Below are 21,423 nucleotides of genomic sequence, written 5' to 3' on the forward strand. Positions count from 1 at the left end.
ATACAGCTGCTATCCAAAAAGTCAAGTAAGGTAGAAAGAAAATTTCAGAATTCTGATTATTGATATCATTAAACCAAATATATTTCTAAGCTTTAAAGTGTACATGGCCATTGTGAGTGTTTTAGGATGTTTCTGTAAGTTGTGAATCTATTTGCAACAACCTATTTACTCAAAAACTTTGTGTTTTTTTTTCTAGTTAATGCAATAAGAACACACACAGACAGGAAGACACAGACAGGTGGCTTATGTAAGATTATTGATTGAAAATAATGTGATTAATGAGTTCTCCTGGGCCATAAAGGTCTGTGGATAAATCCCCAAAACTTTAGGAATGCATAAAGATATATATAATTGGTTCAGAGGAATGAGACTTTCTTTTATATAAACTACAGCTGTTATTTCTCACAGTTCTTCTACAGACAGGCCATTTAGGAACAGGCATGTAAAACTTATTTCAGTTTAAAAATTGCACTTTAGATAGGCATCTCTTTCCAGATCTAATAATGCATCCCTAAATCCCAGTTCAGAAAGGTTTCAGAACTGTGATCTCACTATTGTGTCAATATTCAGGACAGCAGGAGATAGCAATGACAACACAAGATCCAAACTTCAGTGTGGTGTTCAACAGAGAAATAGTCCTGAAAGATAGTTATCTTAAAAATTCAAATTCTGGTCCAGGCAAAATGTGTTTAAGAATACAGAGGTTTTACAGAGGCTTCAACTCTTGTTTAGAGACTTAGGTAAAATAGACTCTAGGGCTCCACATGACTTACAGGGAAAAAACAGACTTAGGTCCCTCTGGCTGCCCTTGGTAACGTCAGTAGGTATCACAATGAACAGGAATGAGGAATGTTGAGATTTATGCCATTCTCCACTTTCTCCCTACACCAAAAGCACAAATGCACTTCAAACGTGAACATTGTTTATAGCAATTACTTAAATTCTACCAGAGCATGCATTAGCATTTTAAAAAGCATCTGTGTGATGCAGTGACTGATAAGGAATTTTAGAAAAATGTTTTGAAATGTTCTCTTTTGCTTTACCTGTAATAGACTAAAACTGATAGCAACAGAAAATTACTTTTTGAAGCAACTATCAATTGGGATGAGATGCAGGACGTAAGAGGGCAGCATGAAAGACTGGAATAAATGACAGCCAGGAGATAAGACATAATAATTTTGCATTATTTTTGATTTAACCATATCAGAAGAAACTCAAAGTACTTGTTAGCCCCACTGAAAAGTCATATGACGCAAAGGCATACCAGCACACAATTTTCCAGAGAAATCTGCAAGAAATTAGAGGATTTATGATCCAGAACCAAGGAAAAGCATAGATCCTTGAGGGATATGAAGGAATCTCCTCAAAATGCAACTAGGCCTTCAGTCCTTTAAGTAAAGGACTCTGCACAGGTAATATTTTACAAAACCGTCTACTTTACCAATTTACATGGAATTTATTGTTTTCTTTTACCACAGTCTTCAACACATTGTTTCTCTCTCCCTATCAAAACTGCATGGCCAGCCCCACACAGGAAGCAAAGGGATTTTTACATTAAACTAGCTATGAAAGCATATAAATCAGTTATAGCATGCAACAGAGGAAAATATAAAGAAACAAGAAGTACCCTCAAGTACATACTTTACAGAAAATAAACTGCAATCAGATTTCAGACAGCTATTGAAGAACCAAATTATGTAGATATTGTTCTGGGCTTACAGTCTTAAGATGGTAGGAAATATCTAAATTCAGGAATTGGTTTGGATGGGGTTACATTAGTAACCTACAGTAGAAGTGACACCACAGTTATAAGGCAGATGCTAACAGACCTCAGCACATGGACAACCTTTTAGTCACCTGCTACAGGATCCCTGAATCTTTTCAGCCAGATGCATTCAAGTCTGCACAGATAGCTGTAAGCAGAAACGCTTTATTTCCCCAACATGCTATAGGACTTCCTTGTAAAACTCAACAAAAACTTGAGGTCATTGCAGAGAGAAGTCCAGCCACAGAAGCAACATTTACCAGACTGCTCAGACATTAAATTTTCTCAGCCTCTTTGGCACTTTGAAAATGAATGTACATTGAAAGATTTGACAGCCTACAAGAAGTTTAGGAGGCTGTACAATGCTGTCCTGAAACTGTGCTGTTGAACTGTCATAATCTGTACTGGCTGTGAGCATATCCATACTGCTGTACAGCCCAAAGCAAGAAAAATAAGAAATTGTCATATTTTTCATTAGCTGTCTACTGACTCGCATCTGAAAAAGTACCTAAAAATGCTTCTCTGTTTGACTTACATTACTGAGTTTTTATATGCAGGCAATAGGGTTGCTGAACATCTTAAAGGAAGAAAGGAAACTTGGGGGGAAAAATATAATCTTGCATTGCCAACTATGCAATGGTTAGCCAACTGTGCACTTGCAGCTGGGAAAGGCAACCACATCCTGGGCTGCACCAAGGGAAGTGTGGCCAGCAGGACAAGTGAGGGAATTCTGCCCCTCTACTCTGTTCTCATGACACCCCAACTGGAGTGTGGGGGAGAACAAGGTCCAGCATAGAACTTCTCCTTGTTGGTTCCTCCATCACATCAAAAAATAAGAGGTATGTATGAACGTACAGAGTTACCAAGACTATCCAGTGCAACATGCATGGATAAAGGACTACCAATCAAACGCAAATAATTTCTTCTTCTTTTAAACTGCACAGCTTTAAACAAAGCTTTGGACTTACTTTTTATCAGACAAGAAAGTATTTCTCACCTGGAAACTGCCATCTAAAGAGGAATACTCACCCTGCTGCAACTGCAGGAGGGATGACCAGTATGAATTTAAGTTGTGCTTCATGCAGAGCCTCAGAAAGGTGAGTGAGCAAGTGAATCAACTCCCTGAAATAGAAATATACTATTAGAGGGAAAGGCAGGAAAACTGCTGCTTTATATTGACAAGAACAAGTAACAGTAGTAATTGAAAAGATGCAGCTGGCAAGGGAGACAAATGCAATTTGTTGCAAATTATCATAGCAGAAAAAAACAATTAGGAAGACTGATTAGGTTTACTCTCTTTAAGGACTACGAACACTGTACTGCTTGAGACAGTCTTAGTTTTATGGGAACTGGTGATCACCCTGGGGTTCTAAGTGTTTCTTAGTTTTATTTTTCTAACTATGCATTGTTAGCATGTAAAACAAGCCAGCACGCTTTATCAAAGCAGGTAACTTCTTGAGGTCATTTTTGGTGAAAAAAATTAGATCAATAGAAGAACCAAACACTGTTCTGAAGAAGCAAATTTTGAAGAAAATAAAGTTGCCGCTGTGTTGCTGCACACAAGAATTTGTGAAGATACTTTCACAGCAGAACATGCACTCTTCAAGGGATATTTGAGGCCTGTGTTTAGAAACATTTCTTCTACTGTTTTTTTCCTGTATAAGTAATCCTTTTGTTTCTCCATACTTCACTGTATACCTACAAAATACACGTCTGACAATGTCATATCTGGAAATAGCAGCTTCTGTCTGCATCATTTAAATAAAGACTTCCACAAAAGCTGATTTTCATATCCATATTCTTGGTATTTCGATAGTAAAATAAACTTTAAAATTCTTATGCAAACTGGTTTTAGCACTCCTAACTGGAAGGTTGATGTTAATAGAAAACCCTTTAATCTGCAGAAACTAAGTTTAATGTCATCTTAAGAGGAACCCAAGAATACTCTAAATTTGCACTACAAATATGGCCCTTCTGAGTGCCTTTCTTAAGTCATTTGATTTTTCAGAACAAAGTTAACTTTCCTGTTTTTCACCTGGCCACAAGGACCCACAAACACAGTCAGATGATATTAGTACAGAACTCTAGATCTGTTTAGGACTACACTTAAACCAGAACCAAATAGAAAGCAACTTCACTATCCATTGCAGGAGGATGAAAGTGCTTAAGCAGGCAAGGCAGAATAGACAAAAGCCACCATCCAAGCTGTTTGCCCCACTTAAACTGGATTAGACCTGAACTCTCAGAAACAACATCTTGGTACTGTCATGCCTTTCAAGGCAGTATGATCCTAGAGATATTCTCCTGAAGCTATTGCTCTTCCTATATATTTATCCATCACAGTGATTATGCTTGAAACACTATCCAAAGGTAACCAAGTATTTCCATTTTCCCTGAAATGGTTTGATGCCTGCTGAAAACTTCCTAGGGCCTACAAAAGCCATTACTCTCAAAATCCTGGCAAACAAATAAAGCACGTTTTATCACCTTTCCAATACCAGCAATATTTTCTGCTTACAATTTGAGACCTTGCTGTGCTGAATAGCCCTTAACAATGAACTATCACACTGCCACCTGTATTTCTCTTCTGGGGGAAGACATGGGATTACAGGAATCAGCTTTTGGTCTGTCTGCAGCAAGTACTTCTACCATTCTTGCTTTGGGAAACCAACACTTTTCCCCCTGTTACTTTACTACATGCATTTCATATTAGGAGTGTCACTATTAAGAGAAATCAATCATAGCAAAGAAGAATCCCTCTCCATAGGAACACATTAAAAAATTACAACACTAAACTAAAGACATTTATTGACACAAACCCACACATCTATCACAACTCCCACATGACATAATCTTATAAAAAACTATAATCAGTATTAAAACTAGGTAAGCAAGCTTTCCCACTGATTTGTATCTCGTGGCTTAGTGACCTTTTTAACTAATTATATCTGAACTACAGTATAACTCAACTTTTATTAGATGTCAGAGATGCTATATATAAGATAAATTTGACCAAAGAATCAATTCCTCTCACCTTGAGATTATTCTACAGTGTTCATCAGCAGGGATCTCTCTTCTCTGCCTGGCTGCCTTTGTTAGCTGCAGGAGCTTTAAGAACTCTACTCGATGCAAAATATTTAACTCTGACTTTAACTCTTCAGAATATGAAGGGATGAAAAGAAGGATGGGATAGGACAAAAAAACCTAGCATAGGTACAGAACAAGATAACAAATTTTCCATTTAGAATTGTGGTTAACATCCTCCCTCCCATTCTGCACAGGCAAAAACTGATCCACAAAGAGAGTGACATACCCACAAAAAGAGTGACTGCACAAAAGAAGTCATATTTTGAAACTTGTAAGTGTAGAACCATAACCTACAACTGTAAATGCAGGACAGATATTTGTGGTCTGAAAAAGGGGTGAGAATGTAGTTTGGATTGTTGGTGCACTCATGACTTTAAAACAGGCTACATCTAAACAGCCACTTCCTACCCTCCCCCCACAAAATTCAATCAGTATTGATCTGGCTGAAAAATAATTACCTTCAACTTGAAGGAGGTCGAGAAGAAAAAGGACAGCCGGACAATTGCAGATTTTTGCTCAAGAAACCCAAATTAGTATCTATTCACTAACCTGTCAAGCCAGGGTTCTGGGTCCTGAAAACCTTCTGGCAAATCAGGCAGGATTAATAGCTAAAGACTGAACTTAGGCTCACTTCCATGTGCTGGCCAAGACAGATGAAGTAAATCAAATGTGCACTTTTCCCTCTCCTCCAAAGAGCAATAGCAGAACATTCATTTATTGTGCTATAAATTAAAACTTTACTGTGTCCCAACAGTGTTTTCCAGTATCTTAAATGCAATATTCTCCAATGTTACCATTGGCAATTTTGAAAGAAAAGCTACTGACATTTTAAACATTATAATGCGGTACAGGAAAGTAGGAACAGAATCAATCTTTCTAAAAAAGCTTCATTAAATATTTACCAGACACTACACTGTAGTCAAGTTTACCTTCAGAGTAGCTACTACAATATTGGCAACTTTAACATTCTACCTTGGGCTAACTAAGGTCTGCTTCATTCATGCTATTTCAGGCCTTCTCTTATCACTACTATCTGGTAGGTCAATTTTCCAAATGTTTATGATTTCAAAGTATCTTGTCCCCTATAAAGTATGCAGACCTCCAAATTTTCATCAACCATAGTTTGTGGCAAGCTTATTTTTCCAAAAATCACTTTTTCCAGCATTGCTGTTCTACTGTGTTTTGAACACCTTGTAGAACAGTTTACTTCAGTGCACAAGAGTGTGATGTCAATGCATTTTAAAGGCCTGGCAGAAGATATGAAAGGTTTTCATACCCTTCCCTTCAGTTACACCACCCTTCAAAGCTCTGCAGCTTTCCAACTTCAGCCACCTTTCTGCACAAATTGGGAGTCACTGCTACCTAAAATTTATGCCTTGTCAAGAAAATTGGACAAAATAAAGCTGTCTACTTGAAAAAGAAATTGCCCTTTTCTGCCATTTCACTGCCTAGTTAATACCAAGAAACTGGAGTGAATTATGGCAAATCTTTGATTAATAGATTAATTTTTCAGGGACTAACATGAAGGATACAACTACCAGAAGAGTTTTTCCTCCTATACTCCTACCAACATTAATAAGATGCCTGAAGGTCATCTTCTGCATAGAGTGACAAAAAAATTCACGTTTTTCAGATTGATTCTGTGTGATAGCAGTGCCATCTGTCAAGTAATGCTGAGCTGATCAGAACATTGTGTGCATTTTCATGTAGCCTGTGAGAGTATTATGACTATATTATGCCTTTTTCACAACATATCCAGGTCTCTGGAGAAAAATAACCCACCCAGCAAACCCACAACTGAGATTAGTAAGTGAGACATGGTCTTGTCTAGCTGTTAACTAAATAAGGAGCACAGCCTTTGCATGCTCACATCTCTCAATATTTCTGCCATGTACATTTCTAAACTTAAATGCCATGAGATTAATAACTTGGACTATTTTATTGCAAAATCAGGCAAGAAACTTTTAGAAAAAAAAAGTTATTTAAGAAGTAGGTTTAAACTATAAGAAACTGCAAAACAGATTAGAATTGAGGTATCATCTGCATAGGATATCTCAGCTCATTTAGATTTCTATTTGGAGACTACTTTCCTATGTGTTAGGGTAAAAGGTGGGCAGCTGGACCATTTTTTACTGTGCAATGATTGCTAACATGAAAGGAAGCAGCATCACTTAGATGCAGCCTTTCATCTCCCATTAAATGTGATGTCACTGGGATTTGTATATTAATAATTCTATTCCCAGAAAACACAGGGAACAAGTAGGCACCAGTACTACAGAGGGTACTTCAAAGTATCTGTATTAGACATGTGCAAGAGCCTGAAGTGGTCACTATAAAGGCCCCAAAACAGGCCCACACAGAGGTATCAAAGCAATTCAGGTTCTGCAGATGGAACAGGTGTTATTTCTAAAATTAAGAACCTAACCAGAAGACCCTAATGCCATTTTAAACATGTGAAAGTACACACACCATGCACTGCTGTGTAGGACTCAAGGCACCAAAGTTCCTACATGAACAGCCAGAGAAGAGGCTGCTCAGAATATCTAACATGAAAGCAGGCAGATACATTTAGGCACGCAATTCTCTTATAAAAATTGATAATGCTGATAAATCAACATTTAATGAATATGCAAAATAAAGCAGCACAAAGGACTTATATAATTTAAGACTTTTAGTCTGCTAAGCATTACAGAACAATTCTATAACCCCAAACCAGAATAATTGAAAAATTTTTTGTTCTAGAAAAAACCCAAACTAGTTTGAGTTAGTTCCACTTAAGAAGACATAAAACAGAAGGTATTTAGTGAGCCTGAAACCACAGAATTTCATGTTTTAGTGGATGCCAGCAATATAACTTCTTAGCAACATCTCACCTCATCTGTGATGCCAGCTAGAATAAACAGGAAACTGAAGACTCTTGGATAACTCCTTGGGCCTCAAAGGAAAATTTTTCACTCAGTTCTAAAGTTGACTTGAGTAACCCAAAAAAGAAAGGTTTTCTAGAAAAATGCAAAGGGCTGAGAGAGAAGTGTCTAAATTTACCTATTTTAAAAGTGCTCAGTGATTACAGGTTTTTAAAGAGGCTGGTCAAAGGATTTATGTGTTACTGAAGAGCTAGCACTGTTACCCTGTTAGATGAAGATTCTTACATAATTTAATCATCACAAAACTTTTAGGCAATTTTTAAGCCCCTACATCAAGGGAGAACATGTGCTATGAAAATGCCCACCCAATATTCAAGTTCAGCTATTGAAAAAAAGTATCTCATGGGGACACTTACACACCTGAGGTCAACTGAGAAGAGACCTTCAGCTGCAATTAATCCAGCTTTCTGGTATATGAAGTAGTTTTTAAATCATAGCCCAGTTTCTTGGTGAGTTAGGACACTAATTATCAGGTTTTCAGATTCTTTTGCAGACTCACCTGCTTCTGGGTGCACTTTGCTAGAAAGTATCACTGCACATTGTCTGCAGAGAGTGGATGCTGATTTCGTAGCTGAAACACTTTATCAGGCACAAATATTCCATAAGCAAATTCACCCACTGTCATTTTAAGCTCGATAAAGAAACTTATCAAGTGCTGTATCAAGTGTTCCTGCACCACTGGCAGCGCATTGGATGGGATCTCAGATCTTTTCCATAATAGTTAAAAACATCAGAGGAATAATTTCCATAGCTTTCCCCTCAACACAGATATATGAAGTATATAGAATAATTGAGTACCATTTATTAATTTAATGGCTAGGTATGCACTTAATTTAGGTTTTGAAAAATGAAAACCAGAATGATTCTCTGTGAAATATTTTTCCTAGATTGACACCACTGCTCTAACATTGCATAAAGCAAGCTGGCGTCTGCAGGGTATACCCACACATTTTTATGCACCTGTGCTGAGTTTCAATAACCTGTTGCTAACTGCTTATGTGAGATTATTCCTTGTATGTCCGGAAAAAAGGGATTTTTAAAAATTTTATTTTAAACTAAAATATGTTCACATTTAATAACATGAATAAACTGTACTAGCTAGACAGGTCTCCTTGTATTGTCAGACTGCTCTGAAAGGAGTTCAAAGGCAAAATATCTGTTCCCAGGAGCATCATTATGATTTTTTGTCCCTTTAACTAGAAGTAGGTTAAGCTACTTCCAAGCATTTGACCTTGAAGGATCTGAACCAGGAAAGCCTACACTTCACCTAACAGTTACGAGAGATGCTTTATTTGGAGCATGCACAAATACTGTCCTATAAGCACTTCACCTCTCCAAAGGATTAGGGTTCGCCTCTGTGCTGACATCTCCTGCGAACTAATCCCCACCTTTCCAAGGTTAAGAACACGCGTTACTACCGGTGTTTGCCACTTTCGAAAGAGACAAGCTGAGGGAAGATCAAGTGTGACTCACGTTACAATACTGCCACGCTGTGGGCTAAAGGAGGCATTGCACTGCTCCAAATTTTCTGACAGGAACAAGCGAAGCAAAAGACCACCCATGCTTACGCAGAAAAAACTCAGCTCTGCTACTCAAAATGAAATTAACTGATCCCAAAGTAACAGCACTCAAAGTTCAACAAAAATACATACTTGCCAACGTAACAAATTCACTTAACTTTGCCCCTTAAGATCTGTTCTAAGAAGTTGTTCCCTGAAAAAACCATTATTAGGGAAAACTCCTGGACACTGGATAGCCAAGCCATTGAGTTTCAAAGGTAGTGATAGGAAAACACAATCTCAAAATGAAGACAACGGTTGCACAACTTAGAAGCATCATAAGACAAAATTACCATGTAATGATGTGAGTCTCCTACATTCACAAAACAGCTGTAACTGCACACTGAGCTCAGCTTCAGCTTTCTGTCTGAAATGGCATAATTCAGAATGCTGCAAGCCCAACCTAAGGTACTGTTCAATTTAAACACCCTAACCATTTCTAGGGACACAGCAATAAAAGGACGAAAAACCCACTGATGAATTTCCAATGAAGCACTTGTATCAGGTCTTGAAATGGAAGAAAACCTGCAGCTCCTAACTTCTGTTTCCCTTTATGCTTTTGTGGCAAACTATCTGAGATTTAAGTTAGGATAATCCTTAAGTGTTGTTCACAGTGGCCACACACAACCACACATTACTAACCCAGAGAAAAGGATCCAGTTACCATTATACAGCGTGAGAATAATCCTGTCCTTTTCAGAAGTTATGGAAAATACTTCCCACTCCTTTCTATGAGTAACAGACAGATAGTGAATGGAGGTGGTGCTTCACCTAAATAACACTCAGGTAACTGAAGGCTGAGACAACTAAACAGCATTATCTCCTGTAGTACTAACAGTTTTTATCACAGCTGTTTTTCATAGTGTCCTTCTGGACAAAATGTCCAGCACACAGATAAACTGTGCCATGGAAAGGGTCCTGTTTATGGGAAGCTGGATCTGACTCAGCAGGGCCCTGGCAGCCAGGAGGACCAACCCTGTCCTGGGGGCATCAGGCACAGCATCACCAGCCAGAAAGGGAGGGGATTGTCCCCCCTGCTCTGCACTGGGGCGGCCTCACCTCGAGTGCTGGGGGCAGTTTTGGGTGCCACAATATAAAAATGACATGAAGCTGTTAGAGAGTGTCCATAGGAGGGCCATGAGGATGGTGAAGGGTCTTGAGGGGAAGCTGTGTGAGGAGCAGCTGAGGTCACTCGGTCTGTTCAGCATGGAGGAGACTGAAGGGAAACCTCATTGCAGTCACAACTTCCTCCTGAGAGGAAGAGGAGGGGCAGACACTGATCTCTTTTCTCTGGTAACAGTTGTTGCATCAGAGGAGATTGGATATTAGAAAAAGGTTTTCCACTCAGAGGGTGGCTGGGCACTGGGACAGGCTCCCCAGGGAAGTGGTCACAGCACCAGCCTGACAGAGTTCAGGAAGCCTTTGGACAACACACTGGGGCACATGGTGTGACTCCTGGGGATGGTGCTGTGCAGGGACGGGAGCTGGACACAATGATCCTTGTGGATCCCTTCCCATTCAGCTTATTCTGTGATTCTGTGAAACAACACTGTTTTAAACCAACATTACTCCTGGCAGAGAACAATATTTTTATCATGCCACAAAAAACTCACCCTGGAGCTAATAGAAAAGTATGCTTTGCTCATGTGTTTCATTTGCAATACAGCACTTTCATGCCAGTGTGTTTAAAATGATCTTCAGTGAGTCTTACAACAACAGTTACACAGTCTGTCTTATATCTGTGTTAACTAATAGGAAAACTATTGATTTCACTTAAATACAGTAAGCACAGTAAATAAAATGACCACTACCACCCACTTCTGACTGGCAGTTACTAATTGCTTCAGACACCTTCTTGGCTACTTTATTAAGACACTGCACTAGGTTCAGAGCTCAGGATACAGATAAGCTCTTAGGAACAACCTGGCAAATTATCTAATTATAAGCAAGAGCATACAGCAGAAGGATTACTCATTGCAGGGCAATTGATGGAGCCCTTTATAAAGCTAAAAAATATTTTGCAGTTTCAAATTTTTGTTCCCAAGTATTAATTTTATAGGGAAAAGGTAGGACTGCTAACAGTAAACTCAGTTTGAGAAGTAATTAATATATGCCATCAGTCAGCAGCATTTGCCCTAACCAGAATAACCTAAAGTAACCATTTTTTGAAAGGTGAAAGCCTTCCATAATGAAGTCTGCATTCTGTGCATCTTTCTTGAAGCTATTTTCCCCCAGACATTTTAGGCAACAAAGATCTGTAAGAAACACTGTGCTTTAGAGAAACGGATGCCTGAATTTCCCGAGAAACTATCAAAAAATCTTCAGATTCCTGCACTGAATCATTAATTTCACCACCATATTCTGCCTTTTCCTTGTGAAGCAGAAGTTTGGCGTTTGCCCTAGGTCTTGAAAGTATCACACAGTTCAAAGCCTCAGCCAGTAACTCAAACCAAACACGGTTATGATAAAGGCCAGGGCCAACATAGGAGTGAGCGTGCAACCGAAGTATCCTCTATGTCCTCATCAAAATTATATCATGCAAAACTCAAGAATGAAAGACTAACACAGCCTGCTAAACCCACTGTAAAGATTATGATGCAATCTTTGAACTCATGTAGAGTGAGGTAAAACCGTCTCCTTCATCTTAAGACAAGCAGAACAACCTTTAGTTGTTCTAGAATTAAGTGTATTTATTTATAAAGACATACTCAAATGAACATGGACAAATTAAAAGGATGCTTTAAAGGAGCTGATTTTTAGGAATTGCTTCCTAGAGATTTATACTCACGTTTGCTTTTGATTTCCCAGTTGACTCCACACTTCAACTACAAAGCCATCAAAATTTTCATTCTAAATAAAGAGAATTGTCAACAACACACAGTTAATGACCATGCAGTTATTTTTCTTGTACTATTACAAACTGAACATGCTTTGTATTCTTACACCAGATTCATCTTTAACAAGCATTTCATGGAGAAGTCCAAGAGAAATTTAAATCATTTAACAAACACAAACATGCAAAAGTTGAAAATCTCTTAGTTATCCATTATATCTACTTTTACAGAAAAAGCCAATATTGTATTAGGAAAATTCAGACACTAATGAAAGGTGGTTGTTAAGCAAATAATTTGACACACTTTTACTTGTACATCAGGGAAAAAACTCATTATCTCTTGAGTCTGAAGACGTAAATGCTAATTCAGCATAGACACGATTCCAAGTATCTCCCATAATTAGTCTCTCTTTTGATAATTTTGATAATTCCTAGCATGATCAAGGATAATGTTGTACTTGAGTTGACATCCTTAAGAGGTCAAGTGTTACTGAGAACCTAAAATTGACATATCGGTTAAAAATTTTAAGAAATTACTCAGTTTAATTGAGTACATCCAACTTCCTCTAGAGTACTGTAAGTTTTCTTTACGTCATGTAGCAAGTGACAACTCTTATTCTGACAATAAATAAACAGGCTGCCATGAATCAATCACTAATTCTGAATGTCTTTTGGGTGCAGCTTGTCTATTCTCACACATAGGATAGCTCTAAAGCCATTAGGAAAGGGGTTGGCCAGAAACCTTAGTAAAATTCCTCTTCTCCTCTCCCTAGTCTCTTAACATTTTGAGGAAACTGGTTGATCAGACCTGAACAAAACTGTTCAGTAATGCATATCCAGTGAGTGATTTTTGGTATTAAAAGTGGTTCCTTCGCTTTACAACACTGAGCCTGAACGCATTCCTGTACAGAAAACAGCACTCATTGCACCCATGACTCTTTTTCTGCCTATCAGAAAATACCACTAAGCAGTATAGCCACAGCTCAATAATTATAATTCTAATAGAAATGTAAAAGAAATTTAAAGCAGGCAAAAATCACAAGTGCAGCTGCCAATGACAACAAGGTTATGTTGATCAGACTGATGTAGTCCCAGGTTATACTCATAGTCACCTGCACTTAAGTGTTGCTACATTTCATATTTACAGGAACTGGACACATACTAAGATACACTATCAAGAATCCTGCCTCATTATTGCTTTCAGCAAATTCTATTTCATAGAATGCAAAATCACAAGAAATGAGAAAACATCTATTACAACAGGAACCAAGTATCATCTCACACAATTTTATAAACATCATAAACAGGTTTTTTTACCTTGGCTAGCAGAACCATGTTCTTGGAAAGCTCCTCTATCTCATCTTCACTGCCAAAAACACTCTCAAAGTCTTGGTAAGTCCAGCCATCAAACAAAATTCGAGGCACTATCAGGCAAAGTAGTCAATCAGTAGAGAAGATAAGGAATTTATTATCTACACTGGAATGTTTCTGCAGAAACAGAATACAGCAGATACGAGCAGAGATGCCACTAAAAATCATATCCCATGACTGAGATCATTGCTTTTTCACTCTGACCAACTTCAGCAACATAGATGAATTGACACTGTGGAACATTTTCCTTCAATTTAAGTTTAATTAATGATCAGCACTGATGGAAGTTTTAAGAGAAGATACTTTCATTTGATTGAACGATCTTAACTGAACTACCACTCAGGGCCTCAAGTAGAGTCTTAAACCAGCAACAACACAAGACACCAATCTTTAAGTTGTGCATCTCTTCTACCACAATAATGAGGTAGAAAAGTTCACCTCAGACTCTAATTTACTTCATAAACACCCCTACATCACTTCACTCTTCTACTCAACTCAATGCCCTAAGACAAATTTTTACTTTTGGAAAGCACTTGAGCCTGTGTGAATTTTTTTTCTAAAAACACAAAACATTAAAAAATTAGTCAGGAAAACTGCTGTTAGAAGAGTTGGAAATCATGCCCACAGGAAAAGGCAATGGATTTTATGGAGCTATGTCTAAGCCCCTTCTAACTACCTTGGTTGTAAAAGAGTGTTTTAGAAGAGTATAAAGAGATTTCAAAGGCTTTATCCTCTGGCAGCTGAAGTATATTGAAATATCTGACTGAGCATTCAATTTTTCTAATGCATTTCAAATTTCATACTCTCTTCTGAATCAAGAAGCATTTCACAGTTCCACAGAATTCTTGCTATAGACAAATGTAAGAAGTCTAGCACAGCAGAATCTCTGGCAATGTTTGCCATTTTCCCTAAAGACACACACTGCAGCATATCCCATGAGTTCCCAGCTTCGAAGGGAGAAGAGACAAAGCAGGACGTTTCTATCATGCAGTCTGAGTGACTGACTCAGATTTGGATTTTTTTTCTTTTTAACTACACAGAACCCCAAGCAACAAGTTTGAAGACTTCTTTCCCCAGGGAGGCACACAGTGTTATATACTCGTATTGCTCCATGGAGGGCACTGTAACCCAGGATTTATTCAGAGACAAGAAACTAAGGCAAAACATAAAGGCATCAAGAGGGCCAATACGTCAGTTACTTAACTATCTACAGTTAACTGCTTTAATTTTTCTTCTCAGACATCTTCTTCATACAGCTGTGCTACGGTAATCTTCCTTCCTCCCATACAGACCTGGAAGAAAGTCTTACTTTCCTCTCCTAGAAGCTAAAGAAGATAAAAAGCAAGCAAACAAACATAAACCAGAGGCTCACCTATTTTTATGTTTTTGGAGGTTTTTCTCACATCTTTCATCCAGCCTGTCAAACAGTATCAAATAAGACAGCTGATAAAATATAAATGATGTTGACAATGATAACATATTTTTAAGCATTCTTCGAATGATGTAGCATAGCCTCATTATACACATCTTCCTGCCACAGACTAGGACTTCATAATCCACCCAGACAGAACAACCTGTGATGCACAGAATCTGAAGCCATGAACCTGCACCACAGCATTCACAATTGTACAGCATTACAATAGTCCCCACCCAGCCCCTCCCTACTTAGTTCTACCTCACTATGGAAAGCTACCCCAGTGCCTACTCAGAACAACACTTCTGCAGCCATTAGGCATCACCTGGGAGGAATGTCTGACTTTCTTCAGATGGTACTTTAAAGTACTTTGGCAGCCATGGCACCAAGATGAATTTGTTAGTAGGCACTGACATGGTAAGAATTATAGCTATTTCAAATGAAATTTCACAATCAATCAAATTCAAAACCATAAACTAGTACATACTAGCTAAAATTTAATCTTGCTGCCACTTTCCTCGCAATGAAGGGAAAATATTTTCTTCAAATTAAATTTATCTTCCCTTTCTAAATAAATTCTCCTAAAGGTTTTGCAAAGGGAAAAAACCAAAACCCACAACAGGTAAACAACTGCACAATACAACACCAAAGACTGCTTTTCCCTGTACAGGATCTTTGTTCTTTCATTTTTTTTTAAGAGGGGTTTTGTGGACAGCATGGTGGAAAAGCCAATCTTTCTACTTACATTTTTTGACAAATAAACTATGTACACATATGGAAGCAGGTGAGGACAGAAAGAAGTTCAATCTGAAGAAAACCCAAAAAAATGTAATGGATGAAAGTACTTCACCATGTGGCAGAGCCAGCAAAACCCACCTAGTATGTCAAATCTACCCAGTCTGCAACAATACTGCAATTCATATTCAAAGGAAAAAAAAACAACACCTTGATCAGCGTCATGGAGCCCAGTGAACTGGAACCTTTCCTTCCCTCTCCTCTTCACTTGTAACCAAACTGGTGAGATAAGTGTAAATTTGTTTCCAAATATTTTAGCAATGTCATAGCCATGGTTGTTCCACTTGAAAAACAAAGGAGACAAAAAAAGTGAGAGACTCAGAAGTAAGATACACAGTTCACTTCACTTTTGACCAATATAAACTCTTTAACAGAAATGTAATCATCTGCTAGATCCCTATTTGTTCATTTGAGGAAACCTGTTGAGATATTGCTTTCATTTAAATAAAAAAGTACTCCTGAACTACAGCAACTGGCTGGTAGCTTCCCACACAGTTTTGAATTTATAGACTCTGAATTTATGTTCAAGAGAGCTTGAGAAAGGTGAAAATTTATAGGGCACCTATTTGTCTTTTGACCAGTGTAAGACAAAAATGAGTGAAAAGTATCCTGTAAAAAAAAGGATTAAACATTTATCATTCAAGAAAGAATGCTTTGAAGGAGACAGGACAGCAAAAGACATCAGTTTGACATCAGTTTGGCAGCATACAATTGTTACTGTTAATTTAGCAGGTTCGAGTTGCAGCCCTCCTTTTCTGACTTCACTGCAACTTCCCTTGACTCACCATTGACAGGAGAATACTCTCATCCATGTCAAAACCAGCATTAAGGGAGCTTCCCTGTCTGACCATCTAGGAGCCACTGTGGCAGTGACAACCCCACCACTCCAAACTTTAACAGCTGAGGGTGACTCCAGTGACCCCAGGGGTGTCCCTCTTGGTCCCTGCACACTCGCACAGTCAGACAGGGTTTCCTCACTGGCTCAGCCCTGGGCTTCCCATGGCAGAGTCCCAGATGTCTGGAACCCTAAAGCAATTTAATTGTGGTGCAGTAACACAGAAACAGCTCGAGCTGGCACATGTCTTCTGCTGTGCGAAGCACTGTGTCCTCCAGCCAGGGTACAAACCTGCAGCTCCCACTGTAGCTGCATACCCAGCTACCTGCTCTAAGTGTATTCGTCAACAAGGTCCCTGAGCCCTTTGCTGTCTGAAAGGTCAGCACCAGGTCACGGCCCCTTGCCTGGGGCACCCAGACACAACCTGCAGCTCCCACTGCTCTAAGTGAATTGCTCAACACCAGGGAGAGGAAAATAATATATATCCTCCTAGAGGACCTAGACATCCTCTAAGAGACAGATGGGAGAACAAGGGTTTGAGACCACCTGAACCCCAAGTCATGTCTCAAATACTTCTCTGGCTATTTGACTGTATTTAACTAGCAGCCCCCATTACTATAAAAATACTTCTAAAACAGGGATGCGAACTTGCAGCACAGTCTGCTGCATATTCATTCAAAGCACAAATTTTATTCATTGTATCAACTTACAGGAGTAATATATCCCAGAACATCTCCTGAGAAATGTCGTTCCTTCATCTTCTTGGAGCAGTAACTTTTATGTTCCAGTATGATATCCTTTGCTTTAGGATCCACAGCTACCAATCCCCTGTCCTGAACATTTTTATCAGAATGCAGCTTCTGTAGAGAGAAAACAGTTATTAGAACCAGTTATATGAAACAGCCACTTTCAATGGCAACAGACTTTAAAAACAACAGCAAAACAAATCACTTCATTAAACTCAGCACTCCTTTTAAATGATGCAGAGCACTTTGATTTGAACTGAAACATACAAGTCCTCAGAAATTGTCATCATCAGTAAACTTACTTCGTTTGGAGGGTAAAAAGCATATAAACAAAAACCAAAGCCCAAAACATTATCAGAGTAAAGAACATAATTTATGACAGCTGATGGTGCTCTGTTTTCTAACCAATGCTTTCTGTCATGTTACCCCCAAAATAATAAAAAAGGGGTTAGGAGTTCTTAACCAAGAATTTGAAGACAGCTTTTGAACTGGATATATTTTAGTCTGATAATGCTGCACTGTGAAGGCTAAGATTTTAAACACTCTTCTTTAGGGAAGATGCTTCAACTGACCCAGCAGATAAAAACAGAATGGGAAGACCTAATCAGATGTTCATGGTGGGTATGCAGAAGCCATCTGTTGATTCATTGTGAGGAATTTAGGGATATGGCCTGCCTTAACACCTTGTATTATCCTCACTACCTAGAAATTTGGTAGATGTTGAGCAGTGATACAGTGACAGGTGTACATGCATAATGACAGGAAACAATAACATGCTCAGCAAGTGAAGAGAGACTTCAGCATGCTGGCTGTGCTTGCCCTGATTATTGTGGGACTCTGAATCATTTCTGTCTGCAAAAGAACAACTGATTAGAAGGCTCTTCAAAATCCTCCATCAGGATACAGCCTTCCCATTGGCAAGGCTCCATTCCACCAGTAAATGACCTAGAGCTCTTGCCCCAAACTACTGTTCCCCACCCTGGTTTCCAAACGGATGGAAGTGTGTTCCCTGAGGGGACAAAAACTTCCTGTTTCTGCAACTTGCATAGAGGATAAAGCTCCAGAAGTCAACATCACATGTTTCGAGAAGTGAACCATTTGTGACACACATAAAAGCTGAAGGAAAGGACAGTTTCAAGTTTTATCTGTGAGTATCAGCTTCAGTGGAAATGCATTAACACTGTTTTAACAGAGGTAGAGGCCATTTACCAAAGTTCAATTAATTCACTACACGTTAGATAAGATAAGAATTTCAGTTATTTCTCTTACCTTTTCCTCCAGTTTTTTTGTAGCACCTTTCTTTGCATCTGTTTTTGACAGGGTACCTTCAGCTAGCCAGCATACCATGGCAAGAGAAAGGGATGCGCAGAGAAGTCTCATGGTGTTTTTCCCCAGGTCAAGTTTCTCTTCTCCTGAAAACATAAGGGTTCAAATCTGTGCGAACAAAGGAATATAACAGTTTCATTTGGTTTTCTTGTCTAAAAAAAGTCAAGACACTTTCTTATTTTGTCCCATTTAGAATCAGACTTATTAAGGCAGTGCTTCTGCTCTGGCAACAAAAGCAGTGCATTGTGAGAGATTACTTCTAGTCTCAAACACCTTTTTTGTCCCTTGTTTCAGTAGCTGTATCACAGACGAAGTGGGTTGGACCCTTCCAGCTTCCTTTTTAAGGATAACATTTTTTTCTGCTCCTACCTAGCCTGGTAAGTGTGTCATAAACTAATTAACAGATATATAAAAATATAGCTATATGCTTACAGATATGTGCCTTTACTGTAACAGCTGAGACCTTTGCTTCCAGTTCCTTGCCAAGCCACTGATACAGAAAATGAAAAAAAAATGAGGGGGGAGGGTGGGCATGCCCTTTTCATCTAGAAGAATAACTGTGACAGTTTGCCCTAGCTCCAGATAAAGGAACTGAGAATTAGGAGACAACAGTTCTGTTGTGTGTTCATCTATCACATCTTGTATCTGTAGGAAGACTTTAAAAAAAAAAAAGTCAACTACAGCCAAAGTTTGTTTTCCAAGAAGAAAACAGAAAAAAAAAAATATTTGGCATTTGGGGAACCAGGGTTCTAGATCTGTATCAAGCTGCTTCTCATAAATATGAGATCCTGATCGAGAAGAAAATTGGTTCTTTCCAATATTCCGAATTTTTGTTGAACTTAAAAAACTATCTTGCTTTTTATTCTACTCTACCACTCATTTTGAAGACCTACAAGCTCATTTCTACAAATCATATTTATAAGATTTGTTCTACTGGCACTGATAACAAGTGCTGCTCAAAGTTTGAGTACTTTGTTTCAAACTTTCAAAACATCAGGTGCAGATCCCACAACACGAGACTGAGCCTCTGAGTACTGTGGCAGAAGGAACCTTAAAGCTTCAAAGGAAATGTACTCAATGAAACAGACATGAAATCAACAACTCAACAGACTTGCTAGTATTTAGATGTGTCTGCCTTGGCAGTGAGATTTTAAAAACCGGAGGTATCTATTATAGGATTCAGGGATTCTGCAGGAAAAGAGAAGAATATTTGATTAGGCAACAAAGTAGAAGGATGATGGCAGAAGTGCTTGAAAAAAACAATGCCAGTATCACCAAAGAACATAAAAAACCTCCTGTACAAAATTATTTGAAGATTTTAGTCAAGTCTTTTATAAACTGCAAAATAAAAGCAGAAAGCCTTCTAATATTTCCTGGATCCATGGAGTGTGGTAAAAGCTGAATTGCTATAAAGCTTGAAATTCCTATTATGAATAATTAAGGTCTTATGCTTCTACTTTGACTTCAAGGTCACTGGAAACCCCCATGTTTTCCACATTCTCAAAAAATGAGACAAAGCAGGTTGCTTTTGATAGTATCTCCTATGTTCCATCTAGCTTGGCAAGATCTATAAACCATCACAGAGAGGAACAATTGAGAGCCTGAAGAGTCAATACAAGTCTTAACTATTTGGACAGGATATCAATTCTCCCAGAAGCTCGTATATATCGATTTGGAGGTGTTTGATTTCACTTTCAGAAACAATTAGCAACAGCATCACTTCCCTGAAAAGAAGATAATATCTAATAGCTGAAGAACAGAAGCTTAAAAAACCATCCCTGAACTCTAATTAGACATCAAAATGTGCTCATTTCCTTGACAGGATCATATCCATCTGTCAATTATTGTTAAGTCAACATCCACTCCTAGATTTATAAGAAGCACTGAGTCTGTGGCAAATTGGTTTCTGCTACTGACAGTCCCGTATAAACTCTTGGTTGGACACTTTTTTTAATAGTTTGTTCTTTAACAGCATCAATGAAAATAAAGTAGATGGGATCACTGTAACACAGAGGATGAATTGGTCAAACTTTAAATGCTCATTATGGATAATATATGCATGCATTTTGCAAGCTTTACAAAACTAAATCCTCATCAAACTTTTCTTCTATGAACTCTCTGCCATTTTTTAACATTACTCAAATTAGCTGAACTCAGAAGAACTGTCTGAGCTTGGCACTCTTTATCTCCTCTGTCACTGCAAAATGCAAACAGAATTGAAAACTGCCTCTATGTGCTTGTCCAACTGATACTATGGACAACTTAACGCTTAAAACATCTGACAAACTAATTTGGAGCCTAGGTTTCTCTCCTAGCCAGGTCACAAATTTTGCTTAACCCCACCTCCACATGAGGTAACATACTTTTGGAAAGCTGTTTTAAATTTATCTTAATTTTTAAAAGTAAAGCTAGCACAGATTTAGGCTGTCCGAAATAAGCAAGCAAAGAAATTAAATGGATGGTACACGGCACTGAGTCAATGTTTATAGTTTATTTATAAATAAGAAACTAGATTCTAACTACATTTGCAGAAAGAACCTGCATCACTTAGCAAAGGAAGGCCAGCAGACATTCTGCTGATGCGTTTTTAAATGAAAACAATAAAAGCGATACTGGGGAGTGAAGAGTGAGAATAAATCCGTTTCTAACCTGTGTAAACATTAAACCCTCCCCTCTTGTAAAGCGCTCCACCTTGGCGTTCAGAACTCCCTCCCACGCTCTGCCGACTCTCGAGATACCAGGGAGCCCGCACGCCTGCCATGGCATCA

At 38.5% G+C, this 21,423-nt stretch overlaps 1 protein-coding gene across 2 annotated transcripts in view; it reads right to left on the reverse strand.

Moving 5' to 3' along the window:
* CHID1 (chitinase domain containing 1) overlaps positions 1-21,399 on the reverse strand; it is a 97,017-nt gene extending 75,618 nt beyond the window's left edge. The window contains exons 1-8 of one of the 2 annotated variants that reach the window (XM_031055787.1): positions 21,305-21,399; positions 18,599-18,741; positions 17,294-17,443; positions 15,899-16,031; positions 14,912-14,956; positions 13,486-13,592; positions 12,124-12,185; positions 2,795-2,887 (exon numbers count right to left, since the gene is read on the reverse strand). In XM_031055787.1, the coding sequence (XP_030911647.1) occupies positions 2,795-2,887; positions 12,124-12,185; positions 13,486-13,592; positions 14,912-14,956; positions 15,899-16,031; positions 17,294-17,443; positions 18,599-18,709 (701 nt within the window). In that variant the 5' untranslated portion in view covers positions 18,710-18,741; positions 21,305-21,399. Of the gene's footprint in view, positions 1-2,794; positions 2,888-12,123; positions 12,186-13,485; positions 13,593-14,911; positions 14,957-15,898; positions 16,032-17,293; positions 17,444-18,598; positions 18,766-21,304 lie in introns of those variants that run through there. The other variant, XM_005419511.2, reaches the window with a different exon arrangement.
* Between the last annotated feature and the right edge of the window lie 24 nt (positions 21,400-21,423).

The sequence above is a fragment of the Geospiza fortis genome, unplaced genomic scaffold, assembly GCF_000277835.1.
Source record: "Geospiza fortis unplaced genomic scaffold, GeoFor_1.0 scaffold66, whole genome shotgun sequence".
NCBI classification, from domain to species: Eukaryota; Metazoa; Chordata; class Aves; order Passeriformes; family Thraupidae; genus Geospiza; species Geospiza fortis.